Raw genomic sequence first — 26,641 nt, 5'->3', positions numbered from 1 at the left:
AATGATTGAACTGAAAATCAGGAAGTTTTAATGTGGGATGTAATCGATGAGGCCAAATGCCTGCCACAGAATGTGGCATCAACTTTTTAACATGAAATACAAATAAGACACTCTCCAAATACGTCATTTGTAGCATGATTACACAACAAGATGATATAAGGCGTCATGATTTCTCTTTTGTATGTGTGGGCAGGACGATGACCTGGAGGAGGGGGAGGTCAAAGATCCCTCTGACAGGAAAATCAGACCACGTCCCATCTGCAGGTTCTTCATCAAAGGTAGGTGCTGAAGAGCAGGTCTCATCCCACAGCTCAACCAATATTTCATAATGGCTTTTATCTGGCAATTTTAGAGTACGACAGATTTATCAATATATTTGCATATCTTAGCTGGTACATAACAATACATTGCCGTCAACAGTGAATTCTCTCACTCATTATAGATCTTGGTCAGAATTATTATAAGATATTATATTTGATATTCAGAGCATATCTAATGCCTCTGCACGGTTCTCAACATGGCAACAGCTGAACCAGTGGCTCGCAGCTAACAGTGCAAACAACGGCAATACTGCTGACAGTATTCACCCAAGAGGGACCCGGAGGATGGGTGCCACAATTCTGCATCCACCGTATGTGGTTCTGTTTTTTATGTACGTGGATTGAAACTAATTATACGTATATAGTAGCTGTGTCATATACAGTCTATGCGCTGTGCACAGTGCATACTTTTACTGTATTTAGCTTTTACCATGTTCTGAAAATGAAGCAGTCTAAGTTTATCATTTTAAAAAGCAAGATGAGGAGAGAGAATAGGAGGCTGGTGGGAGGAAGATGCCATTGATGATGAAAAGGCAGGCAAGGAGAGATGGAGAGCGACTGAGCCAGTGTCATTGATTTATTTTAGAGCCTCGACTGATTTATTGGTCAGGTGACTTTGGCCTATTACAGTCACACTGTTCACAATGACCGTCAATGAGGAGCAAGGCCATGTCCTTGTGGCAAAATACAGCTTGAGTCAAGAAATGTAAGAGCCACCTCACTAATGGTCAGAACTATAAACCAGCACAATAATGACAATTACCAACAATAAAGCACTGACACATCACACCGGACACTTACTCATCACAGTATGACACCAAGTCAGTTAAGCTTCATGGATATAAATCTGTTCATATCGGACGCACAAGTGGTTGTGAATCAGTTTCACCTGCTTTGGTGGAAATCAAAGTTTGTTTTCTTGCCATATATGGATCATAATATTCACAAGCATGGTGGTTTAGAACATGTCGGATTTTTCAACGCTGGTGTGCATACGACAGGCCTGCGCATGTTTAATACGTTTTTAAATGTTTTTGTACTTCTGCACATCCTGAATTCCATTCGTAAGACATTTAGAACTTTTCTACGCACCTTTGATAAATGAAGGATAGAATCCAATTAATCAATTAATCGCCTAAGGATGTTGATGAAGTTTGTAATGCTTCACCTCACAGGGGGGAAGTTGAACTGTTTAGACGTTAGCTGCAGGCGTGCTAACATTAGCGGTGGCTGCTGTGCTAATGCTAGCTACAGCTGCAGTGGAGGATTTAACTTTCAGGCTGACAAGCGGTGCACGTTTAGATCTACCGTATTCAGTGTGTTTCAGACATGTTGACTTCTCCAGCTTTGCATTTCACATTACAATCACTGCAGCGAGTGATGTCCATGTGTTCCCTGTGTGCGCGCTCCTTCATGAGCAACGCCCCTTGGTGACGTTTTACACTCGATTTACCAAGGGTGCAACTATGATCACTGATTTACTTACTTACATAGTGAGCTGCAGAGCCATTTAGAGGGATGGCCCTCTACGGTCCAGCCAATTCTTTGATTGTTTTTCACTAAAAAGGATGTGTTTTATGCTTAAATGCAACATTATCATGGACTTTTTCAGTGTACTTAAACAACAATGAAAATGTCTTCCTCTCATTTTGTATCTTAAACTGTAGTCGTACATTTGATTTTTTCCAGGAAATTGCACTTGGGGTATGAACTGTAGGTTCATCCATCCCGGAGTCAATGACAAAGGTAACTATTCCCTCATCACTAAGCCAGACCTCTTCTCACCCAATGGAGCTCCTCCTGGAGGACCACACCCACTCCTACCCAACAATCCCTGGGTACGTCTTTTGTTTAACTCTTAATTCCAATAAGTCTGCTGTAACATTGTTCCAGTACATGAAATAAACACTTATTTTACTGGCAGTATCACTGGGCCTCTGCATCCCTGTGTGTGCAAATATAGAGAGTGAATGAATGTGTCCCTGTTGTAGGCTGGACCTGCCGTGGAGGAGCTCCCTCCACCACCTCCTCCAGTGGAGCCTCCTGTGGAGAGTGCCTGGGAGCGAGGTTTAAGGCATGCCAAAGAGGTAAATGCTTCGCCTGCCCCTCATGGAAACAAAAGTGAGCTTGTGCCAAATAGAACAGCTGTCATGCTGCCAAGTGAGTAAACTAACTGCAGACTTGTTGGTTTAATTAATTCAGCTTTATTTATAGTGTCATGTCACAACAATAGTTATCTCAGGACAGATTTCGACATAGAGCAGGACTAGAATATGCATGATTTTCAAAGTCAATGAATTTCAAAGTCCCAACATCACCCAGGAGCAAGCATTACAGCGTGACAGTTGTGAGAAAAAACTGCCTTAACAGACTTACGGCAGATACAGTAGTAGTCCATGGTGGCAGGCGCAGCCATGTTTAGATGACCCAACGGGAGAGCTTGCAAATTGCAAGGTTTGCAGTTTTATTCTACTACTACTACCCTTGACTCGGTTGAAAAATAGGACCAGCATTACATCACATGTACAACAGCAAAAGCAGCCATAGACGTCTAATGTTTTTTGTGCCTTTATATACAAAGTCTGTTTATTGCTTTTAATTCACAGCTGAATAGTTTATTTTGGGTTCATCCAGCTGTGGTAAACCAGCTGACGCGTATCTTGCTAGATTCAGTGAATACAGCTTGCTGAAAGTCATCAAGCTTCTCTGGCTGATGTTATGAACACAGACAGGAGGGTGATGCGAACAAAAGCAAATTTCCTGCGGTCAATGTCGCACGAGTAATGCAAGGCAAAAAATGTGATTTTGTGTGAGCCCACCTTTACCTCTCTTCACGTCATAATAAACCATACAGATTTCTGTGTGGTTCACTGTCATTTATATTGGTGTTCCAATCACATTGTTCTGTGTCCCGTAGGTGCTGAAGAAGGCCACCATCCGTAAGGAGCAGGAGCCAGACTTTGAGGAGAAGCGTTTCAACGTGACCATCGGAGAGGACGAGAGAGAGTTTGACAAAGAGAATGATTTCTTCAGAGAACGCAGCTATCGCATCATCAGAGAGTATGGCCTACTTACATGCAACACATTAGTTTGTTGTTTATGTGTTAATCTTTAATTTACCAGCATCTCCAGCTCTGGAATACAGGCTTCACACAGAGCTGTTTTCTCTGGTACTTTAAAATGATGTAAACCCAATCACGTCAGACTCGTATGATTTAAGCAAAGCTTGGTGAAATAAACTACAGAATAATTTAAACCAAAAAAATCGTATCGTACAATAATAGTCATAAGAAAGGCTACATCTGAGATTTGAGCCTGGGCAGACCGGCTGTCAGCCTGGCAGCACCATGAGGATGCTGTTAGCAAGTTTTGTATTAAGGTTGTTTAAGTTTTTTTTTTTTGTGTCAGCTTTTCAGCATCCAGCTTTCACACTGCAGTTCCTCCAGAAATTGCTTTTCTAGTTAGTTCTGTTTTTCTATTTAATAAACCTCACATCCTCGTTAAGAGATGCTCCTCCAGTTCAAAAATGGAGACAAACAGCCCCGCCTCCTCTACAGTGCTACTAACGAGATTGACACGAATAAATACGAAAGATTCTGCGGTCAAACTCGTGTGAGCAACGTGAGGCGTTTGCATTTGCGGCATTAGAAAGGATTTCAGAGTTTTCCTTTGAACATACAATTTCTGTGTAGTAAATATACCAAATATTAGTAGATTGATTTTTCGTCATTGATACAAATCTGTTTTCTTCTTTCAGTGAAATGGAGTTCAGAGATCCTGCATATGGGTAAGTAAACTCTAACATGAACGGCCTTAATAAAAGTCTTCACTAGTGTTGACACATGGAGATATAACTTTGCTTTTAAGACAATATTAATTACTAGCTTTGCAGATTCTTAATATGAAATAGAAATTCACAAATAAACTATGATGTACAGAGCTGGACGTAAACAGGAAAGAGGACGTGTGTCACAAAGGGATGTAAAACAGACTCATATGGTGAATGAGCCGTCTCCATGTCTAGAGAATGCTGCTAAAACCGGAGTAATATCAACGTATCGCACAAATATAGAAAGCTATATGTGTACCACATTTGGCACTTATATAACTACAAAACAAAACATAAGGTTGGCTATGATGTTCTGTATCATCTTCCCCCCTATATGCTCAATAAACATGTAAGTGACCTTTGTGAGGCAGCATACAATTCAAATGTGTTTCCCTCCTCAGTGACCCATATGCTGATCCATACTATGACTATGAAATGGAGGCCCTATGGCGTGGTGGCCAGTATGAAAACTTCAGAGTGCAGTACACAGAAGCTCCTCTTCCTTACCACTATGGTGTAAGTATCTTCCAAAGTTTGCTCAAAATATTCTCTCTGATGTTAAGGTTCTCAGCTTTGGCGCTGAAGGTGAGTCCGCCAACAGCACAAAATAAAGCAACAATGTCCAAGCAGGGTGCAACATGTGAATGGTAGTGGACAGTTACAGTATATGGATGAATATAGTCATATATAATAAGTACAGTATATAAGTAATATATATAATTAACTATTTACCCCTGTTGGTGAAATGCTTGCTAAAAACTGTAATCTTTTTCTTTAGAAATTAAACTATATTGTGTTGTAAAGTTAAGAAGCTAAAACATTTTTTAGCTATACAACTGTACATATCCATCTCAGCAGGAGCGTGAACGAGACCGGGACCCCCGGGAGAGGCACCGGGATCGAGACAGGGAGAGAGATCACCGTGAGAGGGAGCGGCGGCAGAGAGAGAGGGAGAGAGAGCGGGAACGCGAGAAGGAGAGGATGCGACGGAAAGAAGAATGGGAGAAGGACCGGATGAAGCGGGATGAGAAGGAGAGGCCGAGGATGCGTCCTCCTCGAGATCCCAGAGAGAAAAAAGACGAGGATAAACTGAAACCACGCTCTCCACTCAGCCTGCCACCCAAGTAAGTGGAATTCTAGTGGCTTTACTAGTTTGGCATTTCTATACTACAGTTTCTTGTTATTAATCTGCCCCCACGCGTAGAGATACCTATATTTATGTTTTATTTATTGTTCAAATCTTTTCTTTCTTTTTTTTTCACTTTTTAACATCTACACACAAACATACATACACACATTCAAAGACAAAACAGAAAACGGGTTCAGTCTGTATCATAACAAAAGAAAAGGAGCAAAACTGGATAAGCGCTGTAGGAACTTAAAGGTGCATGATACGAGACGGGGAGCATTTTGATCGCCTCTCAACATGGCGACAGCGACCCAGTGGCTCACACTAATGGGGTTAACAGTGCAAACAACAGTGAAAGTGGTGACAGAGCGTGCACTAATAGTGGCATGAGAGAGCCCTCTGCAAAAAGGAGTGAATCGCTGCACATAACTAATGGAAACCCCCTGCCGTAACTAATGGTGGATCTCATACTAGCTGCCTGTATCATCTGCACAACCTGTCCAAACAGCCCAGCCCCCTTCAGCCCGTCCCGCTCAGGAGCCAAGCCTGGGGAAGGCTGCCCAGAGAGGGTGGCCTATTGTCCCAGCATCATGAAAGAGTCACCCTCAGGAATGGGGAATTGTCCACGGCCAGGCTGCCAGCATCTGCTTCATTTGGTCATACCATGGCGCTGAGCAGCTTCCACAGGGTACAAGAATGACCGACTCACTTACAACTCACATGAGTCCAGCCCTAATCCTGGTGGAGTGTCCTGTTTAGCCGTTTAGAGCTATAGCAGGATGTGAGTGCCATGTCATGTTGGCATACTGACCCACTTCTTCTTCCACAATCCGAGGAATGAGGAGAGCCCTCAGAGCCGTGTGCTTTCTCGCCACATAGGTGCAGCTGAAGATGACCATCTTATTTGAGAGGAATGGAGCATGTATTAGGGTATATGTGACTTTTGGGGACTCCAGTATTATCTGTGCAGCATCCTCCAACATATTTCCACATAGTTTTAATGGACAGCGTTCACTCTGAATTTTCTAGACACATCACTATTCAACTTTTTAGGTCTATGTCAAACTATTGTGGATAGGTGCTGGTGATGTGGTATGAAGTTAGAGCTGCAGATACCTAAGTTAGGTTAACCACAAGGGGGAGCTAGTGTGGCTAGTAGGAATAGCGGAGGTTGGTTGGTGGAGACAAAGCATGTTCATGCTCATTATGTCCTCATCACTGTTGATATCCACCTCTATGTAACTGTTAGGGGTCCCAAGATTGGTACCACAGTAGCAAATACAGATCTGTAAAACACAGATCAATTTCAGCAGCAATAACGACATGTTGCATTCATTTTGTCATCAAGATCAGATCTGTATTTAAATTCACATTCAAATATTCACATAGCACATCCCTTTAAGTTTCAGTCTCTGTTTCAGTCCTTCATGACTGTATATTTAGTGCAACATATGTCCATCAATCGTAATACTACATAATCGTAATCACATCTCACAAATGCGTTCACAATGTTCAATAACACATACTCACTTAAATGTGAATCATGGTACTATAATGATATAGTTACAGCAGTTCTTAACAGTATTTATCGCAGCAACATCTAATCTGCTGTGATTCTGAACATAACCACATTAAACTAAACTTACACTCAAAGATAAATGCAAAACACTTTACAGGTAACCAAATGAATTTCACATTAGTATCTTACATTTTAGCTGTATATTTTATATCAACACTTTGTAAACAAATAAATCCTGTAGCTTTTAACTGCCATTTAAATGAACTACTTGGCAACAATACTTATTCTCCTGCAACCCGTTACATGTGTGAGAGCCAAAATAAACCTCGGTTTAAAATAACAAAAAGTAGCGACTTGTCTGCAAGACCGTATATTGGGTGAAATAACCCACACACCTACACCGTGTGTGCCTTCTGCCTTACGCGGAGGCAGGATTTCAAATGCACATAAACACTCAAAATCAATGTAAACGTATTAACAACACATGCCCACATGTAGTTAAGCTTTACATAGGTTTTGCAGTGATGAATTGCAGTGACTACTAACCTGTAAAACACAGATAAATTTCAGCAGCAATAACGACACGTTGCGTTCATTTTGTCATCAAGATCGGATCTGAGGTGTAGCCGGAGGTTCCCACCTGAGACCACACCCAGGGCGCAACTGCTCCCGTGACAAAGGTTCCACCTTAGTGCTGCTTACATTTACCATGTTTCCTCATAATATATATGAAAATACAATGTGGCAATCACATACTATTTTTAGGAATAATATTTAATCCTGGGAAATTAATCAATAAAATAACTTATTTTTCCTCGCTGTCTCCAATCAATAAACACAAATGCGGTTGCACTATTGCGGGTGTACCACCTAACTTTAACATGAATAAATGACTTAATTATTAATCTGTCATCTCAGACAGATGTGACCTAAGTAGCATTTTTACTTTTTTAGGTTGGAGGGGAAGTTTGCACAGGTTGAAGAAGTTGTGAAATATCTGTAGCTACGTGAAATCTGCTACATACAGGTACTTTTTGTCAACCCAAACAAGAATTCATTATGGCAATTGTAAATTATTTTCTACGCATGAATAGGATTCCTGAGTAAATGTTGTTGAGTTCTTTTGGAAGAACATGGAACAGCTTTTCTGCATTACCACTTCACCTTTTTGACATTGTGCTTATGACAATAATATGCAACGTACAATGTATTCACCTCAGGGCCTATGATACGTAAATGAATAGGTAATCCCAAAACCCCAACATTTAGGGGTATACTGTAATATTTAAAATACTTCCATACGGAGGTCACAAGAAGGTTTGCTGTGTCTCAAGGCTCCAGACTATCTTTTTACATCGGTCACACTGGTGCGCCTAACTTTTTCATTGATGTGCACCAGTCCATAATTTAGGTACACCCAAAAAATGTCTTTGTAGCAATAATGTCTATGTTGTACCTTTTACTTTACATTTCCCATATACACTTGTAATGTGTAAAATCACATGATGTATTGTAAAAGACTATAAACAGGAATACATTTTTTTCCATTTAAATCTCAACCCAAACAATAAATAAAAATAACATCAATTGTTTAAAAATAAACTTAAATCTTCTTGGGTGATACTATAAGCAGTGTTAATTGTTACTATCATTTCTGACTCCTCACTGCTTCGGTTTGTGGCTGCCTGATGCTGAGACGCTGCGGGGAGGTTGGTCGCACTCTGGAGCCCTGTCTCTCTTAGCACAGTCACAAGAGCATGGAGGAGATACCAGGAGACCAGCGATTACACAAGGAGAGCTGGACAGGATCATAGAAGGGCATCAACCCAGCAGCAGGACCACTATCTGGTCCTGATTGGAGGAGGAACAGGAGGAGCACTGCCAGAGCCCCACAAAATGACCTTCAGCAGGCTACTGGTGTGCATGTTTCTGACCAAACTAGAAACAAACTCCGTGATGGTGGCATGAGAGCCGACATCCTCTAGTCGGACCTGGTCTTGCAGCCTAGTACCCCGCAGCTCCGCTGCCATCTACCAGAGAACACCAGAATTGTCAGGTCCACCTTTGGCGCCCTGTTCTCTTCTCAGATGAGAGCAGGTTCACATTGAGCACATGTGACAGGTGTGAAAGAGTCTGGAGACGTCGTGGTGAACGTAACGCTGCCTGTAACGTCATCCAGCATGAGCAGTTTGGTGGTGGGTCAGTGATGGTCTGGGGAGGCACATCCTTGGAGGGTTTCACAGACCTCTATGTCATAGCCAAGGGTACTTCCTCCTGGTGGAGTAGGTCCTGGGTTCCTCCTGGTGGAGTAGGCCCTGGGTTCCTCCAGGTACAATGGGGCCCTCCTATGCAATGGGGCCAGGGGATCCTCTTGGTGGAGTGGGCCCTGGGTTCGTCCTAGTCCAGGACGATGCTTGGCTTTATGAGTGTGGAGGCAGTTCCTGGATTACAGGTGTTGATGTCATTGCAGCCCAGTCATTATTGGGAGTCCATAAAAGCATGCAGGGCCAAACACACTACTGAGTCACATTATGAGTCACATTATGCGTTGCTGTGATGAAACTCACACGTTTCATCAGCCTGTGATTTCATGTTTTACTTTATCAATGGGTTGATGATTTGGGATTCCACTGAGCTGTGTTACGTCATTCTAAACAAATGATCAACATCATCATTCATCAAATTCTGATGTGTGATGTAATTTGGTCCTTTTTTTTTTTTTTTTGCGGTTTATTTTTTGAACATGCTGATAAATCTTTTCACTGCTTTTCGAAGCCTATATATCATCACTCTCTTAAAATAATGGCCTATCATTTCACACAAAGGTCATGACAATAGATGACTATTGACGTACAAATATCGCTGTCAGTCAGTTATGTATCATAAGAGGATAAGATGACTAAGGCTAATATACGAACATGCCTTTCTGACTTACTTTTTAACCTGACCAACTGTAGTCACTCTTAGCTAAACCAAACCAAACAACATCTCACTATGGCCTAATTCACACTCTTGACATAGGCCATTATACTACGGGGAAGGATCACATGATCTGTTCCACTGAGGATGTAGGTGATTTTAGTGTTGAGGTGACCAGCATCATGAAGAGCTGATTTAAGCAAAACAATTTTTTCTTTTGGTCAAAAATGACGTACGCCATATTGTAAGAAGGTGACGATAAAATATAAAAACCATTATATAAGAAATGTATTCCATATAGAACAGGAGGGTACACAATAGCTGACCTCAAATTTTACCTTTGTGTTTTAAAGCTTTTTGTTATTCACTTTCTAATCTGCATGAATACAAATACAAAAAACGTTACTGTGACCACAAAGTGAATTCACTGCTGCGCAATACTAGAACATAACTATTTGTTTTCATGGTATGGGAAAGTTTGTGGGAAAACCTGTGTGTATATTCACTTAACAGTGACATTTGATCTGATTGCTAAATGACAGCGGGCACAACTGTCACATGTGCAAAACTCCAACCACAGTCTGCACGGCAGCGGTTCATGTGGTCCAAACTCGTTTTTCAGTGCTTGACTACAGTTTTCAAAACTCTCCACACTTCTCTCCTGGCTTTAACCACAACCTGACCTATGGTCAAATTTTGTGTTTTACATTTCAAAGCAGGACATATGGTTCAACAGGTTTAAAGCCTCCTCCCACCAGACTGGCTTATGTTTTTTCACAAGGCTGCTCGGGCAGAATTATAAACTTACAAAGGTCTGCAAACATCCTATCACCTTTCAGTGTGCTCCGTGGGCCTTTTTATGAGTTTATTTTCCCCACTTCCTTTTTTTCCTTCCTTCCTCAAAGGAAACTTTCTGTTGATCTAAAAGGAGCTAAAAATAGCTCCTGTGTTATTCTATTTTTAGCTCTACGCTGTGACACCACTTGTTTACTTTTGCGTCACACCTGCGGAGTTTCTCATCCACCTGGGGACATGTCTTTTATGTTCTTGCAGTTCATTGTCGACCAAAGGTCATGCACTCATTTATCCTGTAGGGCTGACGATTGTGTAATTCCAAGTATGTTTCCTGTTCCAGACTGAAGTGTTTATTTAAGTTGTTTTCTTCCTTATTACATGTGATTTTAAACTTATACAGCATATTACACACACCAGTGTTTCCCATAGTTTACTTTTACCCATATGTATCCTACCAACCAATAACATCATGACGTCCAGCCATCAATCAGCAACTTTTAGTGACGAGGCAGGTGTGTGCTCTGTATTACGCTACAGCCTGCCTAATCTTTAATGGCCCAATCAAATGAGAGGGATTTATCTAAGTCCCTCTTGTAACGATACACCATTCAAATATTATTATTATTTTTCACAAGCTAAAGATACTCTTTGTTTCACTGGGACTTGTTTTACTCTCGTTATTTCCTTATTCCAAAACTCGGCTGAAGAACACCAGGAGCAAAGTTGAGTTAAGTTTTCATTAAAACAAAACTATGACTGGTGTGTTAACTGAATGCCAAATTAAGCAGATCATGCAAGGCCTAACAGCCAATAAGCAGGCTTTGCAGCCCAATCTCATCCCAAGGTCTAACACCGCTGCTTTGTTTCACCCAGGCGGCAATATCCTGTTCTGAAAACTGAAAACACTGCCAATTGTCTCTAACCAGCCATTGATCATCTTTCAATCTTCTCAGCAGGCCGATGGAGCCTCCCTCCAAAAAGGAGGTTGTTCCAGTTATGAGGCGACCAGATGAGTGGAAGGATCCATGGCGTCGGTCCAAGTCCCCCAGGAGACGCCCCGGGTTGGGCTCCCCACCACGAGGCCGCCGACGACACCGGCCTTCAGGCTCCTCCGTCTCTCTATCCAACTCCTCCAGGTAGGAACTCCTCATTCAATGCAGGATATCCTCCGTCATCATGATGGGGAATGTTTTCATGGGTTAAAAAACAAGCATTCACATTATCTTGCTGCAGAAAAAAAAATGGCTGAATATCTACAGATGGCCTTTCGGATAAAGGTGAATTTAGCCTGAAGTAATGCATCAGAGAATTTATTAAAATTCCCTTCCAAATACCACATTCAGACAACGGAGGACTTGGGGAAGGCCATAGAAAAAAATGTGAATTCATTCAATTTATATAAAAACGTTTGACATTTTGATATTTCTGCATTTAACTTGTTGATTAGATCACTTCTGTTCTGGAAACTTCTCAGAAAACCCTTTATTGTCAAAAACAACAAAACAAATATGAACTTCCAGCATTTTATGAAAGGATCACAAGAAACACTAGAAGAACCCTTATTTATATATTTACCTATAAACCACAGGAGATCACTATAATAATAATTAATAATACAACCTCCTAATGGCGCACTCACACCGGGGCCATTTGATCCATACTGGGCCTCGGTACGATTGTCCCCCCTCCTGTCTTCGCCGGTTCGCATTCACACTGCTCCAGCCCAAACGGGCCTCGGCCTGATATGCCTGTTGTACATACGTCATCACGTCGTAATACGACACACGCATGGATTGATGTTGTTTTCAAAGAGCGCCGTCTCAAGTCATCACAATAGAGTCTGAAGCCTCAAGCCCGACCCAGAATCCCGCTGTGTCCGACACACTCATCAACAGTATTCTCAGTCATAAATCGTCTCGATAGCGGGGGAGTTGAACACTGAAGCGTACGGAAATAAAATAGTAGAACACTAATGTAAAAGGATGGACCAGGTTATATAAGCATATCTGACTATGGATTACATGAATATAAGTGAAGTGAAGATTTACCCTTTAGGTACCACATTAGGAACGGAGCGCTCACACTGGCCAAACAATCCAGACTTTAGACTCAATCGCCATGACTTTAAAAACATCATTATTTAAACTTAATACTGATCAATCCATTATCAACCCCTTATCCTGTTAAGGGTCGCAGGGGGGCTAGATCTGATCCCAGCAGACATTGGGCAGCGAAGGCAGGGTTCACCCTGGAGATGCCGCTAGACTATCACAGCACTGACATGTAGAGAGAGACAACAATTCACACCTACGGGACATATAGAGTGATCAATGAACCTATCCCATCCTGCATGTTGAACCCACACTGGTGAGAACATGCAAACTCCGCACAGAAGGAACCCGAACCTTGGCCCGTCTTGCTGGGAGGCGACAGCGCTAACCACTACACGACTGTGCAGCCGTAATACTGATGATGGTAGTTAAAAGTAATGTAGTAGTCCTGGAGAGCCCACCATGTTTCATTTTGAAAATTGGATTTTAGTTTTCTATATTGTAAAGTTTTTGCACGTGTGTTTAAGAAGCTGTTCATTAATCTTAACTCCATGTGCTTTTTCTCTGTGTTGCAGGTCTTCATCTCGCTCTTCATCCTATACAGGCTCTGGGTCATCTCGCTCCCGCAGTCGCTCCTCCTCGTTCAGCTCCTATTCCAGCCATTCATCCCAGCGCAGCTCCTTCAGTGGCAGCCGCTCTAGGTGCGCAAACTGTGTGTTTGTTCCTTTACTTCTGTTCAAGCTTATTACAGGCAGCAACCTCCAGTTCTCAATGCTAAAGTGCTTATACTTGCAGCATCTCCTGTCTGATAACATGGCTAGTCTAAGAAGAAATTACCCTACGTCTCTAGATTTATTATCTCAGTAAACATGAGTTTATGGTCTCAATCTAGTTTAAAGTCTTCTTCAATCCAGCGTGATGTTCACTTAGTAATTTATGGTCCATTTAAATTCAAAGAGACCATAAAGCAGGGGGTGCTTTAGGGCGGGGCTACCGTGTGATTGACAGGTACACTACACTACACCACAAACTCGCTAGCATCGCTACCAATACAGTTAGCTACTAAGATGACTTTGTTTATCAGATCCACCTGTACAGAAATTTCAAGATGGTGATGGCCAAAACTCTAGGTGTCAAAACCATAGTCCACAAGCAAAGGGTGAAGTCACAATGTCTACGTCCACTACTTAAATACAGTCTGTGGTTTGTACAGTGCAATACTTCCTCAAATCAGAAACTAATTATTGAGCAAAGTGAATAATTTAAAAGTATTGACTTCAGACATGAGCTGTATTTCCTCAGTTCAGCTCACATTCATTGAGTATTGTTGTTTCTGATTGATATAATGCATCGTTATAAAAACCATTGCATACTGTTGGTTTGTAGGTCTCGGTCGTTCTCCACATCCCCCTCACCGAGTCCAGCAGCACAGAGGAATGCAAAGAACAGACCAGAGCTTCCCAATGTGGTACCTAAAGGGTAAATCTTCACTTATATTCATGTAATCCATCATCAGACATGCCTATATTAAGTGATCCATCCTTTTAGGTTAGTATTCTACTATTTTATTTGTATGGTAGTAATCAATGCAACTCACAGTCAACAGTGAAGTGTAGTTTGAGCTTGCTTGTGAATTGGTATTATTTATTGTTCATCAGCTGGAGCATTACATGTGCTCTGCTGACATGCTAGTTTCTAGCAAATGCATGTTTGAAAAAGTGCCCTTTCCATCCCTAAGCATGCCACCGAAGCCGGGTGCCATGCCCCCTCCTCGTAGGGACAAGCCTCCCATGAAGAAAGCTCCCAGCCCGCCTCCCCCTGGTGGCATGCAGGGCAGGCCTCCAAAACCCCTGCCAGAGGGAGGGAAGCCTCCCACCAATCACCGGGAGGCTGGAGGCGCAGTTGGCGGTGCAGGCAGCGGCGGAGCAGGAAGACCTTTGCCTCAAAGGGAAGCTGGAAAACCTCCCAACCCAAGAGAAGACAGGCGGAAAGAGCGGCAGCAGCATCCTCCAAGGCGGTAGGTGTCTCACCTTCAAGCTCTCTGCTCAGTTGGACGTGGTAGTACAAGCACTGTGCTAAATAAACGACACGGAAATATTATGCATCACAGCTATTAGTGCTGGCAGCGAGGAAAATGTACTTTTTCCGATTCAGAGGAGCAACTACTGGGATCCTATTGACCCAGAGCAGCAGCTGGCGGTCTTCTGAGGCAAACTATTGTCAAGCTTAATGAGCTGTTTTTAAAACTGTTCCTTTTCGAGAAATGCTCGGAGTGAATTTCCCTCTGTGCTGTGTATATGTGGTGTATGGCTCTTATTGTGATGGGTTTGGCAAGTAGGGGCTCTGTAATTTGCTGCCTTTGTCAAGGTTGAAAATTTGCTTTCTTGGTTGGAACTGTGGAACCTCTTTGTTGTTGTACATTAAAGTTTCGCTCATTCTGATGGGTGGAGACCTTTTTTGATTGTAAAAATTGGCTTGTCAAAATATGCATGAACCGAAGCGTTTAGATAGAACTTTGTTTGCGGCGTAACGCCTGAACGTTGTCTGCGTATTCAATGAGCGTCGGAAATTTTGATTAGCTCGCATCAGAACAGAACAAAGAAAAGAAAGGTGACGTTTTGCTCGTCTCGCATATTTACACGACTCTTCAACCGCGAGGGAAGTTGCTGTGCATCATATATGGTATAACGGCGGCCTCGTACGAGCAACTACCGGTGTTTTATCTGCTTCAGATCTAGCTTTGAGCTTGTTGAATCCGCAGATCCGCGTGTCCTCCTGGTAACGCGTCTTCACTACGTCACGTCTTTTCCGCCTCGGGTGCTCGGAGCGTTTAGATAGAACGCCTTAATATTCTGTTACGCCTTTCCCCCTCGGCGAGCGTTCAGACTGATGAGGGGGCGGAATAACAGTGGAATACTCCCGTAATGAAAAGGCTGTCAACAAGGGCCTGTGTCAACCTCAGTAGTTTCCTGTCAAACTAGTTGGAGTGGAAGAATAACAGACATCAGTGGACAAACAAACAAGGGTATTTAACCTAGTGTAAGTGGTATTATTCCTTAATTTAATGCATGACTTTTGGCAAAGTGGCAGACAAAAGAATAAATACCACAGCAGGCATGGGACGTCACGAGTATCCTGCCCAAATAATTGCGATTCACAATGTAACCCTGGTCGTCAAAATATGATTAAAACTCTTAAAATGGCAAAATATACACACCTTTTTGTGAGGACTGTAAAGGACAAATATAGAATATATATAGCTATAAATCAATTTGAAAAACTGGCAACATTGCATGAGTCTTTCTTTCTAATAGTTACTGGAGACCTTAAAAAAAAAAAAAAAAACGGGCTCTATTTTTCACTTCTCTACCAAACTAGACAGATTATTAATTTCACTCATGACATTATTCACGATTATCCTGATAACGTAAATTCGATTAACGTTTTGTAAGTCTTTTTTTTTTCGGGATCCACGATGAAATACGATATCCTCCCATCCATTCTTGCCACACTGAATGGACAACTTGGAGCACAGCGTGGGTTGTTAGTTTCAGGTGTGTGCATGTAAGTGGGAGGATGTTGGCCTTTCTGCATTTTGTTTACCCCACTAGCATTTGCAAGGAAGTATGTCAACAAGGGATGATGTTGTTGAAGTGATACATTTGCATTTAGCAGAACTGTATTTCCCAACACATTCACATTTGCGTATTTGTTGCATAAAGTGATACTGCAGGTGTCTCCCACAGCCCTGCCTTCGAGGGAAGACCATTGAGAGTGGGTGGATGGCAAAATGCAAACTACTGTGAGCGAGAGAGAGGAAGAACAGTGAAAGGGAAGCACAGTCAGACTTCTCTGTGTGGGCGTCAGCTGAATGGGTCTCACTATGGAAACTATCCTGGAAAACCAGTTCTGAAAGCTGTTTGAAATTTGGTTTATGAAATACTTCCTTCTAATTGACAGATCAGAGCCAAAAAATTGTTTTGCCAAGCTCAGTGTTCCCCACAGGTTTTAAATATACTTGTGGGAGGCCGGGTGCTCTGAGGGTCTAATATGCATAATTCAGGAAATAGGAACAGATGGAAATAATAACTACATAGACAACCTATTCATTCATCCTGACCTCGTTCCCCTGCTACCCAGGAATCCCATGACCATTACATACAAAACGTATATTAAGTACTTTTGAAAATTCATCCATGATGATATCCACAGATATTGCCAAAGGTAGGTGAAGATTCCAAGTCATCCAGGTCCTGGAAATCTTCTAAAGCTTTAAAGTAGGCAGCTGGACTTTCTTGGGTTTTTAAAGACCTTTCTCTTCTCATCTAAGAGGCTTCTTCAGTTCTATCTCACTGGTGGTGGGTTTAGGTATTTCTTGTAGGGTCGTTAGACTCCTAGACTAGTGGTGGGACAATAACTCGAAATATCCTTTTTATTGTGATATTCCCTGCTGCAATACATTATATTGATACCCTTGAGCTCAAAATAGGGATACTTTTTTATTATTATTTTTATTAATTTTTTTATTAATTTATTATATGCAGGCTAATTTCTGATTCCATGCATTAAGCCTGTTACAACGTGGACTTGTTCAGTCAGTGTGTGGTGAAGAGGGGCTAAGCTAAGACCTCAATGCAGTGAATAAACACTGGTATTTTTTCTCCTTCAGATACACACATCGTGATGCATATTGTAGATGTTTTCTTGCAATATATCGTGTATTGCAGTATCATGATATTATCGTATTGTGAGTTACTCTGTGATTCCCACCCCTATCCTAGACCCACCCAGCCCTCAGTCGACCCATGTTGACCCATCCTGCCATCGTGTGAGGTGTTATGGTCACATGAGTCCGTGTGTTGATGGTTGTAGATTGGTCTAGGGTCTGATCTGAGGACTCTATTATATGTGGCTGATGGGTTATTTCTTAAACCGCCTCCTCTGTTGAGAGATGTTTGTTCCCGGCTGACAAAAATACCTTCTTCAGCACAACGCATGAAGGTAAACAATGGTCGGTTGGTGACCATTGTTTGTGCACTAGTTTTCAAGAAGGATTATGGGATACTTTGAGTCCACGTCAGGTAGAATGATTCTCAGTAAAGATTCCGACAGAACATCAACATGGTGAACTCACTCCGAGGTGGCACATGCCTTCCTGGGGGTCCAGAGGAGTTAGCTAGATTTTAGTCAGGAGGGAATCTGACCTGTAATGGTCTAGAAATCATTTACTACGTCTCTGTTTTTTTATGATGATTTTTTTATGATATTTGTCATAGCAAGCAGCGGGGTGGTACACCTTGGTTTTGAGTTCTCACTTCTGTGTCTGTCTCTTCCAGGCGAACAGTGAGTGGGAGTGTTAGCGGAAGTGGTAGCAGTTACACTGGTTCGAGCTCCAGATCCTCTTCCAACTCCCTGTCACCCTCACGCTCTGGATCCAGAAAATCCAGGTACTTGCCTTGAACACCCTCATTGTCATCAGAACTGCAACCTTTAAAGAGGTGTTCTTGACAATATTTTGCATGATAGGGGGGCATTTATTCATGTAAATATTGTGACCATCTGTTGCATTCATCATTCAGTGCACCTATGCATTGCCTGTTCAGAATGGGTCCAATGCTTGGCCTGTGGTATTTCTACTTGCAGCGCTCATACAAACACATAATCAATGCTGCGCTTCCTTGAGTGATATACCTGCCATGACACACCCACGTGTCATTGTCTCACACTCATTGTCAGAAACAATGGTGAAATATACACTGGTTCACGGGGGCCTCTGCCATCAGTGTAGTGTCAGAATGAATGCGTGTCCATTTACTAAGGCGCTCTGTGACTCAAACAGCAGCGCACTCGTTGTTGTTGTTAGTTGTGGCACGTTAGTTGGTTTAGCGCAGTAAGCCAGGTTATTTAAGATCAATGGGACCACGATTTGTGTCAAACTGTATGAACTGAAGTCGGGTTCATCTGAAGATACACTTCAGATATAATGTGCGATGGTATCAGTTGAACGTGTTGAAACACGCTCGCCACACAAAACAAAAACAGAACGGAGGGCGAGACCTTCACCTCGGGCGTCCAGGCTCCTCCCACTGCAGATTCACAGCCAAAATACCTAATGTTATAGTGTTTATCGCTGCGGATATACGACCACACTCTGTCAGAGACGAAACGGAATTAAATCACATGATCAAAGTGCTTCAACCACTTCAATGTGCCTTCACATGTCATTTAGTCAGTCTAACCCCAAAGGTGTGTTCACACTAAACGCAACACAAATGTTTCACGCGGTACAATTGCATACGACGTCAATGCAAAGAAAGAAATTTCCCCGGGCATTTGTGGAGCAATTTATGTGATTTTTATACGTTTATTTTATTTTTTTCTTAAGTTTGAATATATCAATCCAGCAAACAATTCACCCGTGACACGAAGACAATCAGTGTTGAGATACCTGCTCAGCTGCTTGTTTTTTTTATTTTATTTTTTTAACTTTATTTATAAAGCACATTTAGAACAACCAACGGGCGATCAAAGTGCTGTACGGTTCCTATGTATTATTATAAAATAAAATTCAAAGATGCCGACGGCCAAAATCAACGATGATGATGGCTGAAATGCCACACTGGAAGCTTCAGTACACAAACCAATGGGTGACATCACCATGACCACCACTTCCTCTGTCTGTGCTGAGGACATACAGACTGAGAGATTCCTTGGTTTACTGCCAGTTGTATACAGTTTATAATAGGTTATCATGATTACACAACCTAATGTAGATGTATTCTGCTCTTTCTTTCATGTGCTGTCTCTGTGGGGAAATGCCCCAGGAAATCCAGGTATGACAGTTTTTCTTATTTGTGTGTGTGTGCCCGCATGTTGTGTAACATTCAACTACTATGATGGCAGCAGTCAGTCGCATCGTCTTCCCTGAGAATCACCTGTCATCTCTTGTCACAGATCGCTTAGTGTGAGCAGCGTCTCATCGGTGTCGTCGGCGTCGTCGAGCAGCAGCTCGGTGCGTAGCGCCGACTCAGATGACATGTACGCTGACCTGGCCAGCCCGGTGTCCTCGGCCAGCTCCCACTCGCCCACACCCAATCACCCTCGCAAGGAGAGAGGGGCTCCCCGGGATCGGCCCCCACATGGCAGAGACAAGATCAGGGGTGAGTGTGGGCGACAGTCCCCATGCAGAATGCCGGGGCGCATATCCAAACTGCTGCACAGCTATTTAACATAACGCATCATAACCCCAAAACAGCATGCAAATAACATCCACCATGAAGGAAAGGAAAGCTGGAATAACCTTTCCATAGCACAAATGTCACCAGGACAACAGTCAGGTCATACTCCTACTGTCATGTCCTACTTTCATTCGCCATGTCATTCCAGTGACTTTTCTTTTGATTGTTTTTTTTGTGATCAATTTTTTATTGTATTTTATATTTCATACAAGAAACAGTTACACATATACACAAGTAAGACAACACATATAATACTCAACCATACTCCCCCCCCCCCCCCCCCCCAAGCCCACCCACCCCCAGGTCTTGCCTCCCACAAAGACAGAATCAATAATTTGAGAAGCTCAGCAAATATGTTAAATAGGCCTAATACTAACATGTGAAATAAATAAAGAAACAAAAAGAAAAGGAAAAGGATGAAAAAGCAGTGAGTAAGGCGTAGATACAGTAAGCCATGACTACCCTCCCAACATATTGTTAATAAAGGTGGACCATAAGTTAATATTTCTAGCTTGGGCGCCATGCATGCTGGCCACAGATCTCTCTAATTTAGCCAGATCTATGACTGTGTTCACCCAATGTTGGTAGGACAGGTCATGAGGAGCTTTCCATCTCTGTGCTACAAGCTTTTTAGCAGCAGTAAGGCCTACCAGCGTTGGTGCATCAGAGAAAGATCTAGACCCGTAAAATCACTCAGCAATAAGATAGTTGGGGAGCAGGGGATGGTACGCCCAAGTACTATAGACATCCTATTGGATACCATACTCCTTCTTTTATGATTGTTGTTGAGCTCTTCTCCATTAAACTCCTTTGCTGTAGACGTTAGGGTTAGGTATAAAATGAATAAGGTTTTCACACAGTTAATATTTTTCTCACAATGGGAATATTTGACCTGATGATTTGTTTTTTCTGTCCACATCACAGAAAGACCATCTAAGAAAGATGAACCCTTCAGAGAGGACCGCCGAAAGATGGACCCGTCTGGTGCCCCACCGAGAGGGGGCAACCCCATGCCAAGATCAGGACCTGGTAGCAGGGGTGGCCACCCTGTACATCCCCTACCTGGCACAATGGGCCCCCCAGGAAGCTACGGAGGTTCAGGTTCCCACAAAGACATCAAACTCACCCTCCTCAACAAGGTGACTCCTCTCTTAAGTTTTTGAAAGGGTTGGGTTCTTTCTTGCCGAGATAAAGTCCAATCCAGGAAGTACCTGCTCCCAGCCAAGAAATGAACCAGCACACAACCCATTCAAACTTTGACACAAACAATATAGAACAGGTTAATCAGTGATTTTAAAGGTGCTGGTAGTAACATCTTGACAGCTTTTTTTTTTTTTTTTTTTTTTTTTTTTTACCTATTTCAAAATATTTCTCATAAACAAAGTGCAGACATTGTCTTTGACAATAAAATAAAAATCTCACCCTGCTTCTTGGATTAAATTCCTTACATGTCCTTTATTTTCATTGCTTGATTGCATATCTTTATCATTTTCCAGCAGCAGGGAGATAAGGGCAACAGAAAGAGGTTCCTGCCTTCAGACAAAGACAGGCCAGGTTCCCCCCTCAGCAAGAGAATGGCCATGTCTCCCGACAGAGGTGAGAAACACACTGACTGACCACCACCATGTAGAAATAGAACAAGAGTACCAGCGTAGCAGGACGCTCAGAGTGGCGTCCCTTTATATGTGTACTGTGTGACGCAGCGGGCCACTTCTGCATGAAGTTAACTGACTTCCAACAAGCGTTGGGCTCACTGCGGGGATGTTTGCAGACTATCAGTGGAGAAGTAACATTACAATTGTCAGATGACTTTACAGCCTACATGTATGATGAAATGATCTGATTGAATATACTACATAGAAAATCAGCATAATTTCCATAGGAGAAGCCGCTGATATATTTTTGGTCTTGTTTTGAGAAGAATAATTCAGTAATGCTGATTAATTTCCAGTATCTAATAATTGACTGTTGTTTCACTCTGTCCTAATAAAGAGTACATTAAGTGGCTCATGTCGGGCTACATTAATACATCCAACACGTCACTGGGGTCTCCATGGTTTCACTACTTCTTCTTCCCTTTCTGATTGTGAAGTAGAGGCTTGTTGTAAATTACATTGTTCATTCTCTCCATTACCTTTCTATAACATAGCCCACACATCCTAATTTAGCTCGCCCAGTGTGGAAGTTGATACATTTCATGAAAAGTGTAACAACTGTTCAAAGATGGTGCAGCTGTTTCTCCAGAACGACAGTAATATAAGTTTGTAATTAACCATTCAGTATGAACAGCCTCAGTAACTATGAAACTGGTGTTTTACAGGCCGTGATAAGAGGATTCCTGGCCGACCCCCACTCTCCCCACGAATGGATCGGCCCAGAGGCCAAGGGCCCCGACCCATGCCCCCCCAGGGAGACAGGTTAGTGCCCCCTTCAGCATGTTATTGCATTGACTGTGATATTGGTTCTTTAACGCATCTATCATACAACAGAAGTCAAAAGTTGTAAAAACAATGATTCACCTTTACTCAGATCAGGGTTTTAAGAGCTTGAAGTCTGCCTGACCATACACGCTATAGAGGCGAGAGGTGGGACCAAATGAAAATGTCATCAGTTTCCTGTCAAAATCATATATATATATATATATATATATATATATATATATATAATCCTGATAATCATCGACATCTGCTGAAAACTAACATTTATTGAAAAACAATCAAAGAATGTTACATACAATGATCATAAATCATAAGGTCTTCCTGCACAAATAAAGGATAAATAAGTACTTAGTATTTAAAATAACAATTTGTATCCTTTATTTGTTAAATCAGGCTCTATTTTTGCTATTTTCTACCATGAACGTGAGCTAGACAGCTATTTCAAGTCACTCGTGACGATATTTATGATTTTTATGATATTTATGATTATTATGATATTTATGATTATCCTCAAAATGGAAATTCACCACGATCAACTTATTGTCCTATCCCTAGTTGAAGCACACATGTATTACACCATCTCTGCATACTAATAATAACAATAATGCTAGTACAACAATCAGAATATTCACTGGCTCTTCAGGGCTCCAGACTAACATTCAGGAATAAAGGTGCCGATGAAGGTTCTTCTAGTAAGATGATCATCTGTGCTGAACATGTCTGGTTAAAAGGGTCGAGTGTTATGAAATGTAGTGAGATGTTTTTATTTTTTTAAAGGTAATGTAGCTAAAAGCTTGCATACACTGTTCACACTAACGTGACACAAAGTTGGTTGCAAGATTGGTTCTATTTATCTGCGTGATCATTTGTGTTTATTGGCGTCGGCCGGGCTGGACATCCCAGAGATGGGGCGGGGCCTAACTTTGCCGATACCGACAGTGTTTCATCATTCATGGCCGAAATAACCACTATTGCTGCTTTGTACATGTGGAACTCCCAGATACACCGGGAAACCAAACGGCGTCCTGTCTGATTCATAAAATCATCCAAAGATGGAGAATTGAATTAAGCTGTATTCACTGTTAATGGCATGCCACATATTGCCATACAGCGAATCAAAAGACTTTGTTGTGATTCAGTTGTAATAAATGGATAAAAATGATACTGAAGCAACGACATAATGATGGATAATAGTAAAAAGTCTTATGTTATGGTTAAATGATGTCTTTCAAGCTTTGTGTATCTCACGTAAAAGTTGTTGGTAGGATCAACTCTGCAACTATTGTTTATCATGAGATTTTCCCCCACATTTGATGTTTTTAACTCATTATTTCTCTGCACTTATAATTGGGTGTTTTCTCTGATAGTTTTAAGTTGTCATGCTTAAAATGTGACACTAACTCTTGCTTCTCTTCTGCAGAAAACGTCCTCTGTCACCACCCCCAAAATCATCTGGAAAAGGCCCAGCGGCCCCATCAGGCAAGCCAGCGCCCCCGGGCTCCACTTCAGCCCCTGGCTCGGGCTCCAATAAGGCCAGCAACACACTGTCCCGCCGCGAGGAGCTGCTGAAACAGCTGAAGGCCGTGGAGGACGCCATCGCCCGGAAACGAGCAAAGATCCCCGCCAAATAAGCAGAAGGCCGCTCCTCGCCTGCTCGCCTGCAAGTCTGCCTGCCTGTGTGGCAGAAGTGGAGCCGGGGCAACAGTGAGGGCTGTGGGGTCGAGCGTTTCCCCCAGCCTTCAGTTGACGTGTAAAAATGTTGTATGGTTCGTGTATAAAGGCTATTGTGAAAGTGAACAGGAAGTGGTTTGGCTCTGCTCCATTCTAGAGTGTTGTTCACTCCCATATGCCCGACTTAAGGTCCCCTTAAGGTTCACTTAGTCTTCGATCGTCTCGGCCACAGTTCAACGAGAAACAGGATTTGGGCATTTTGGCGAGGGAGGGGCATCTCAGGAATGGAGGGTCCTTTGTGTTGACTTCACAGAAACGGAACGGCAGTAAGCTCCTGATCACTTGCTCCGCACTCGGTTCCTTCAGTCAAAAGGAAGCATTTTCCTCCTCTGGTGTGATGAATTACAGATTTATACACGTTGAGTCGACTACTTCTGTCTGTCTTTCTCTGCCCCCTTTAATCGTCTTGTACCCTGACATCTTTTCTTTAGTTTCCTCTGTGGCCAGAGGTCTACAGGATAGCGACGGCCTGCAGGGCTTCACAACTCTTCTTTGTATAAATTTACAAACTCTTGAGCATCCGTATTCGGCCTCTGTAAGTGTTCAGGAGCCCGAGCTTTGTTCAGACGGGGTCCCCATGTTTAACTGATGACCCGTCTGTGTTTTAGGGCAGTGTTCAAAGTCACACCTTGTACAATAATAGCAAAGTCATCAACATATTTCAAGTGTATGATTATAGACAACAGTGATGTGAAGTATTGCTTTTTTTTTTCTTCTTTTTTAATCTACAGCATTTTGTTTTCTTCTTAGCTCTTAAGTGATAAACCAATGTTTTATTTGTGTCACATTTTTAGTTGGAGTGTGAGAAGTGGAAAGGGGACATTTACAGACAAGGGGTCTTGCTTTTGTGACAAAAGCCTTCGAAATAAACTATTTTGATAAAGAGAAGGTCATTTCCCTTTTTTGTTTCTCTGCTGACGTGCAAGACAAACGGAGCGGTTCTGGATGCATGTAGATAAAGCATTGTTCAGCATAAACCTTGTGGCATATGTCTGCTAGAACGCTGGTCTGTGCTATCTGTTGAAGTAGCTGTTGATGTATGTGTCTGTAAAAGCCTTTAATCTATTTTAAATCCATCTGTCTTCATAGCCTATGCCAACCATTCACTGAAGTTACAACAAGCTGAAAGTCTCCAGTTAACACGGTCACTGATTAACCTGAAACACCTGTTTCTCGGCTCGCTGTGATCCTCTGAATTCTGTAGAACTTGAGTGTGTTGGAGTATCGATTCTGACGTATGACCAGGTAACAGGCCGACATTCAGATGCTGCTCATTCAATGATTAAAGCGTCTTACTGGTCTGGATGTCTGAGATAAAACCACACTCACGTTGACACGAGCACCAATAGTTCTGATGACGTCAGCTGTAAAAAGTCCGCCTCGACCACAACGGAGGCCTCTGTGAGATGGGAGATTAGGGTGTATATTTTGTAAATGAGCCCTTCTCTGGTTTTTAAGAATCCCTAAGATTGAATAAATTATGACATTTAGAGGAGCATTGATATAGATGAGATTTAGGGGGGTTATATTTTTCGCATAGTTCACTAAAGCAGAAGACTTTGCCAACCTGACGAGGCCCAACCTCTGCCTTGGAGAGAATGCCATCTGCCCCATGGTTGTTGTGAATCTTTTACTCATCTGATGAGTGACCTCACTGGCTTAACTGTCATTTGGTGCCAGCAGTTCCCCAGAAGTCCCTGCTCTGCATACACAGACAATGTTGACGTCTACGGGGGCTTCACACTGTTCAATACATTCCACGGGGATGGACCAGAAAGTTACCTGAGAATGCCCCTAACACACCTGTTGATAAGAGGACATTCCCCTCTCTTGATAGATGGACCCTCGTATCGACAAAACATCACACACACACACTGACTGCTGTCCAACGCTGCACCATGTAGATGTATTCTGGATGTAGTCTTGGTGGGATTTGGCCCAGCCCCGACCAATCACAGCTGCTCGTCTTTCACCACCCGTGTGATGTCATCCCCACTCACCGGGTTGCTGTAGTACTGCTGCTTTCTCTCCAGCTTCTTTATTTCTGCACTCTGTCCAGATAGTAGACTCTGTGAGAAGTGGACGTAGTCATGGTGACGTCACCCATCGGGTCTGGGACTTTCAGTTCTGAGGCCTTCAGCTCAGACATTGAGCACACATGAACTATATGACTATTTGGACTGTGGAGGAGCGATGGGTGGATGGATCTGACGAATGGGTAGCGACCTGTCAATCACAAGGTAGCCCCGCCCTAAAGCATCCCCTGCTTTCTGGTCTGTTGGACTCTAAATGGACCATAATGGACTAAATGAACATCATGCTGGATTGAAGAAGACTTGAAACTAGAGATTGAGACCATAAACTCATGTTTAACGTTTACTGAATAAATCACTGTTGAGTGGAAATTCTTTACAGTATTTTCACAGTCTGATACTTCAGATAGATAGAGTTTGCCAAAAATCCGTTTCCACAGTGATCCACAGGAAAGGGCGGGACATGGCCTCTGTATACGTCACAAGATGAAAGCATGTGCTTGTGCTGTATCTGGTGCATCTTTGTCCTGAAATGTCACACTTCACTAAACACAATGGGTTTCTGCTCTGACATCAGTCAATCATCATTCCACCATATGTGGTCCACATTCCAGCATTCTTTTCTCGTCGCTACATTCA

The 26,641-nt window shown here is 42.4% G+C and overlaps 1 protein-coding gene across 1 annotated transcript in view; it reads left to right on the top strand.

Annotated features, from left to right (window-relative positions):
• zc3h18 (zinc finger CCCH-type containing 18) overlaps positions 1 to 24,857 on the top strand; it is a 28,544-nt gene extending 3,687 nt beyond the window's left edge. Inside the window, exons 3-19 of the mRNA XM_084016809.1 lie at positions 194 to 278; positions 2,010 to 2,158; positions 2,312 to 2,407; positions 3,238 to 3,380; positions 4,078 to 4,107; positions 4,551 to 4,665; positions 5,005 to 5,273; positions 11,465 to 11,647; positions 13,138 to 13,263; positions 13,949 to 14,041; positions 14,301 to 14,579; positions 17,899 to 18,009; positions 19,517 to 19,722; positions 20,725 to 20,939; positions 21,297 to 21,396; positions 22,121 to 22,217; positions 23,659 to 24,857. Coding sequence (XP_083872935.1) covers positions 194 to 278; positions 2,010 to 2,158; positions 2,312 to 2,407; positions 3,238 to 3,380; positions 4,078 to 4,107; positions 4,551 to 4,665; positions 5,005 to 5,273; positions 11,465 to 11,647; positions 13,138 to 13,263; positions 13,949 to 14,041; positions 14,301 to 14,579; positions 17,899 to 18,009; positions 19,517 to 19,722; positions 20,725 to 20,939; positions 21,297 to 21,396; positions 22,121 to 22,217; positions 23,659 to 23,869 — 2,508 coding nt within the window. The 3' untranslated portion in view covers positions 23,870 to 24,857. The remainder of the gene's footprint in view (positions 1 to 193; positions 279 to 2,009; positions 2,159 to 2,311; positions 2,408 to 3,237; positions 3,381 to 4,077; positions 4,108 to 4,550; positions 4,666 to 5,004; positions 5,274 to 11,464; positions 11,648 to 13,137; positions 13,264 to 13,948; positions 14,042 to 14,300; positions 14,580 to 17,898; positions 18,010 to 19,516; positions 19,723 to 20,724; positions 20,940 to 21,296; positions 21,397 to 22,120; positions 22,218 to 23,658) is intronic.
• Positions 24,858 to 26,641: the final 1,784 nt, after the last annotated feature.

Source organism: Eutrigla gurnardus, assembly GCF_963514095.1.
Source record: "Eutrigla gurnardus genome assembly, chromosome: 9".
Classification (NCBI taxonomy): Eukaryota; Metazoa; Chordata; class Actinopteri; order Perciformes; family Triglidae; genus Eutrigla; species Eutrigla gurnardus.
This window is presented reverse-complemented; position numbering and strand designations above follow the sequence as displayed.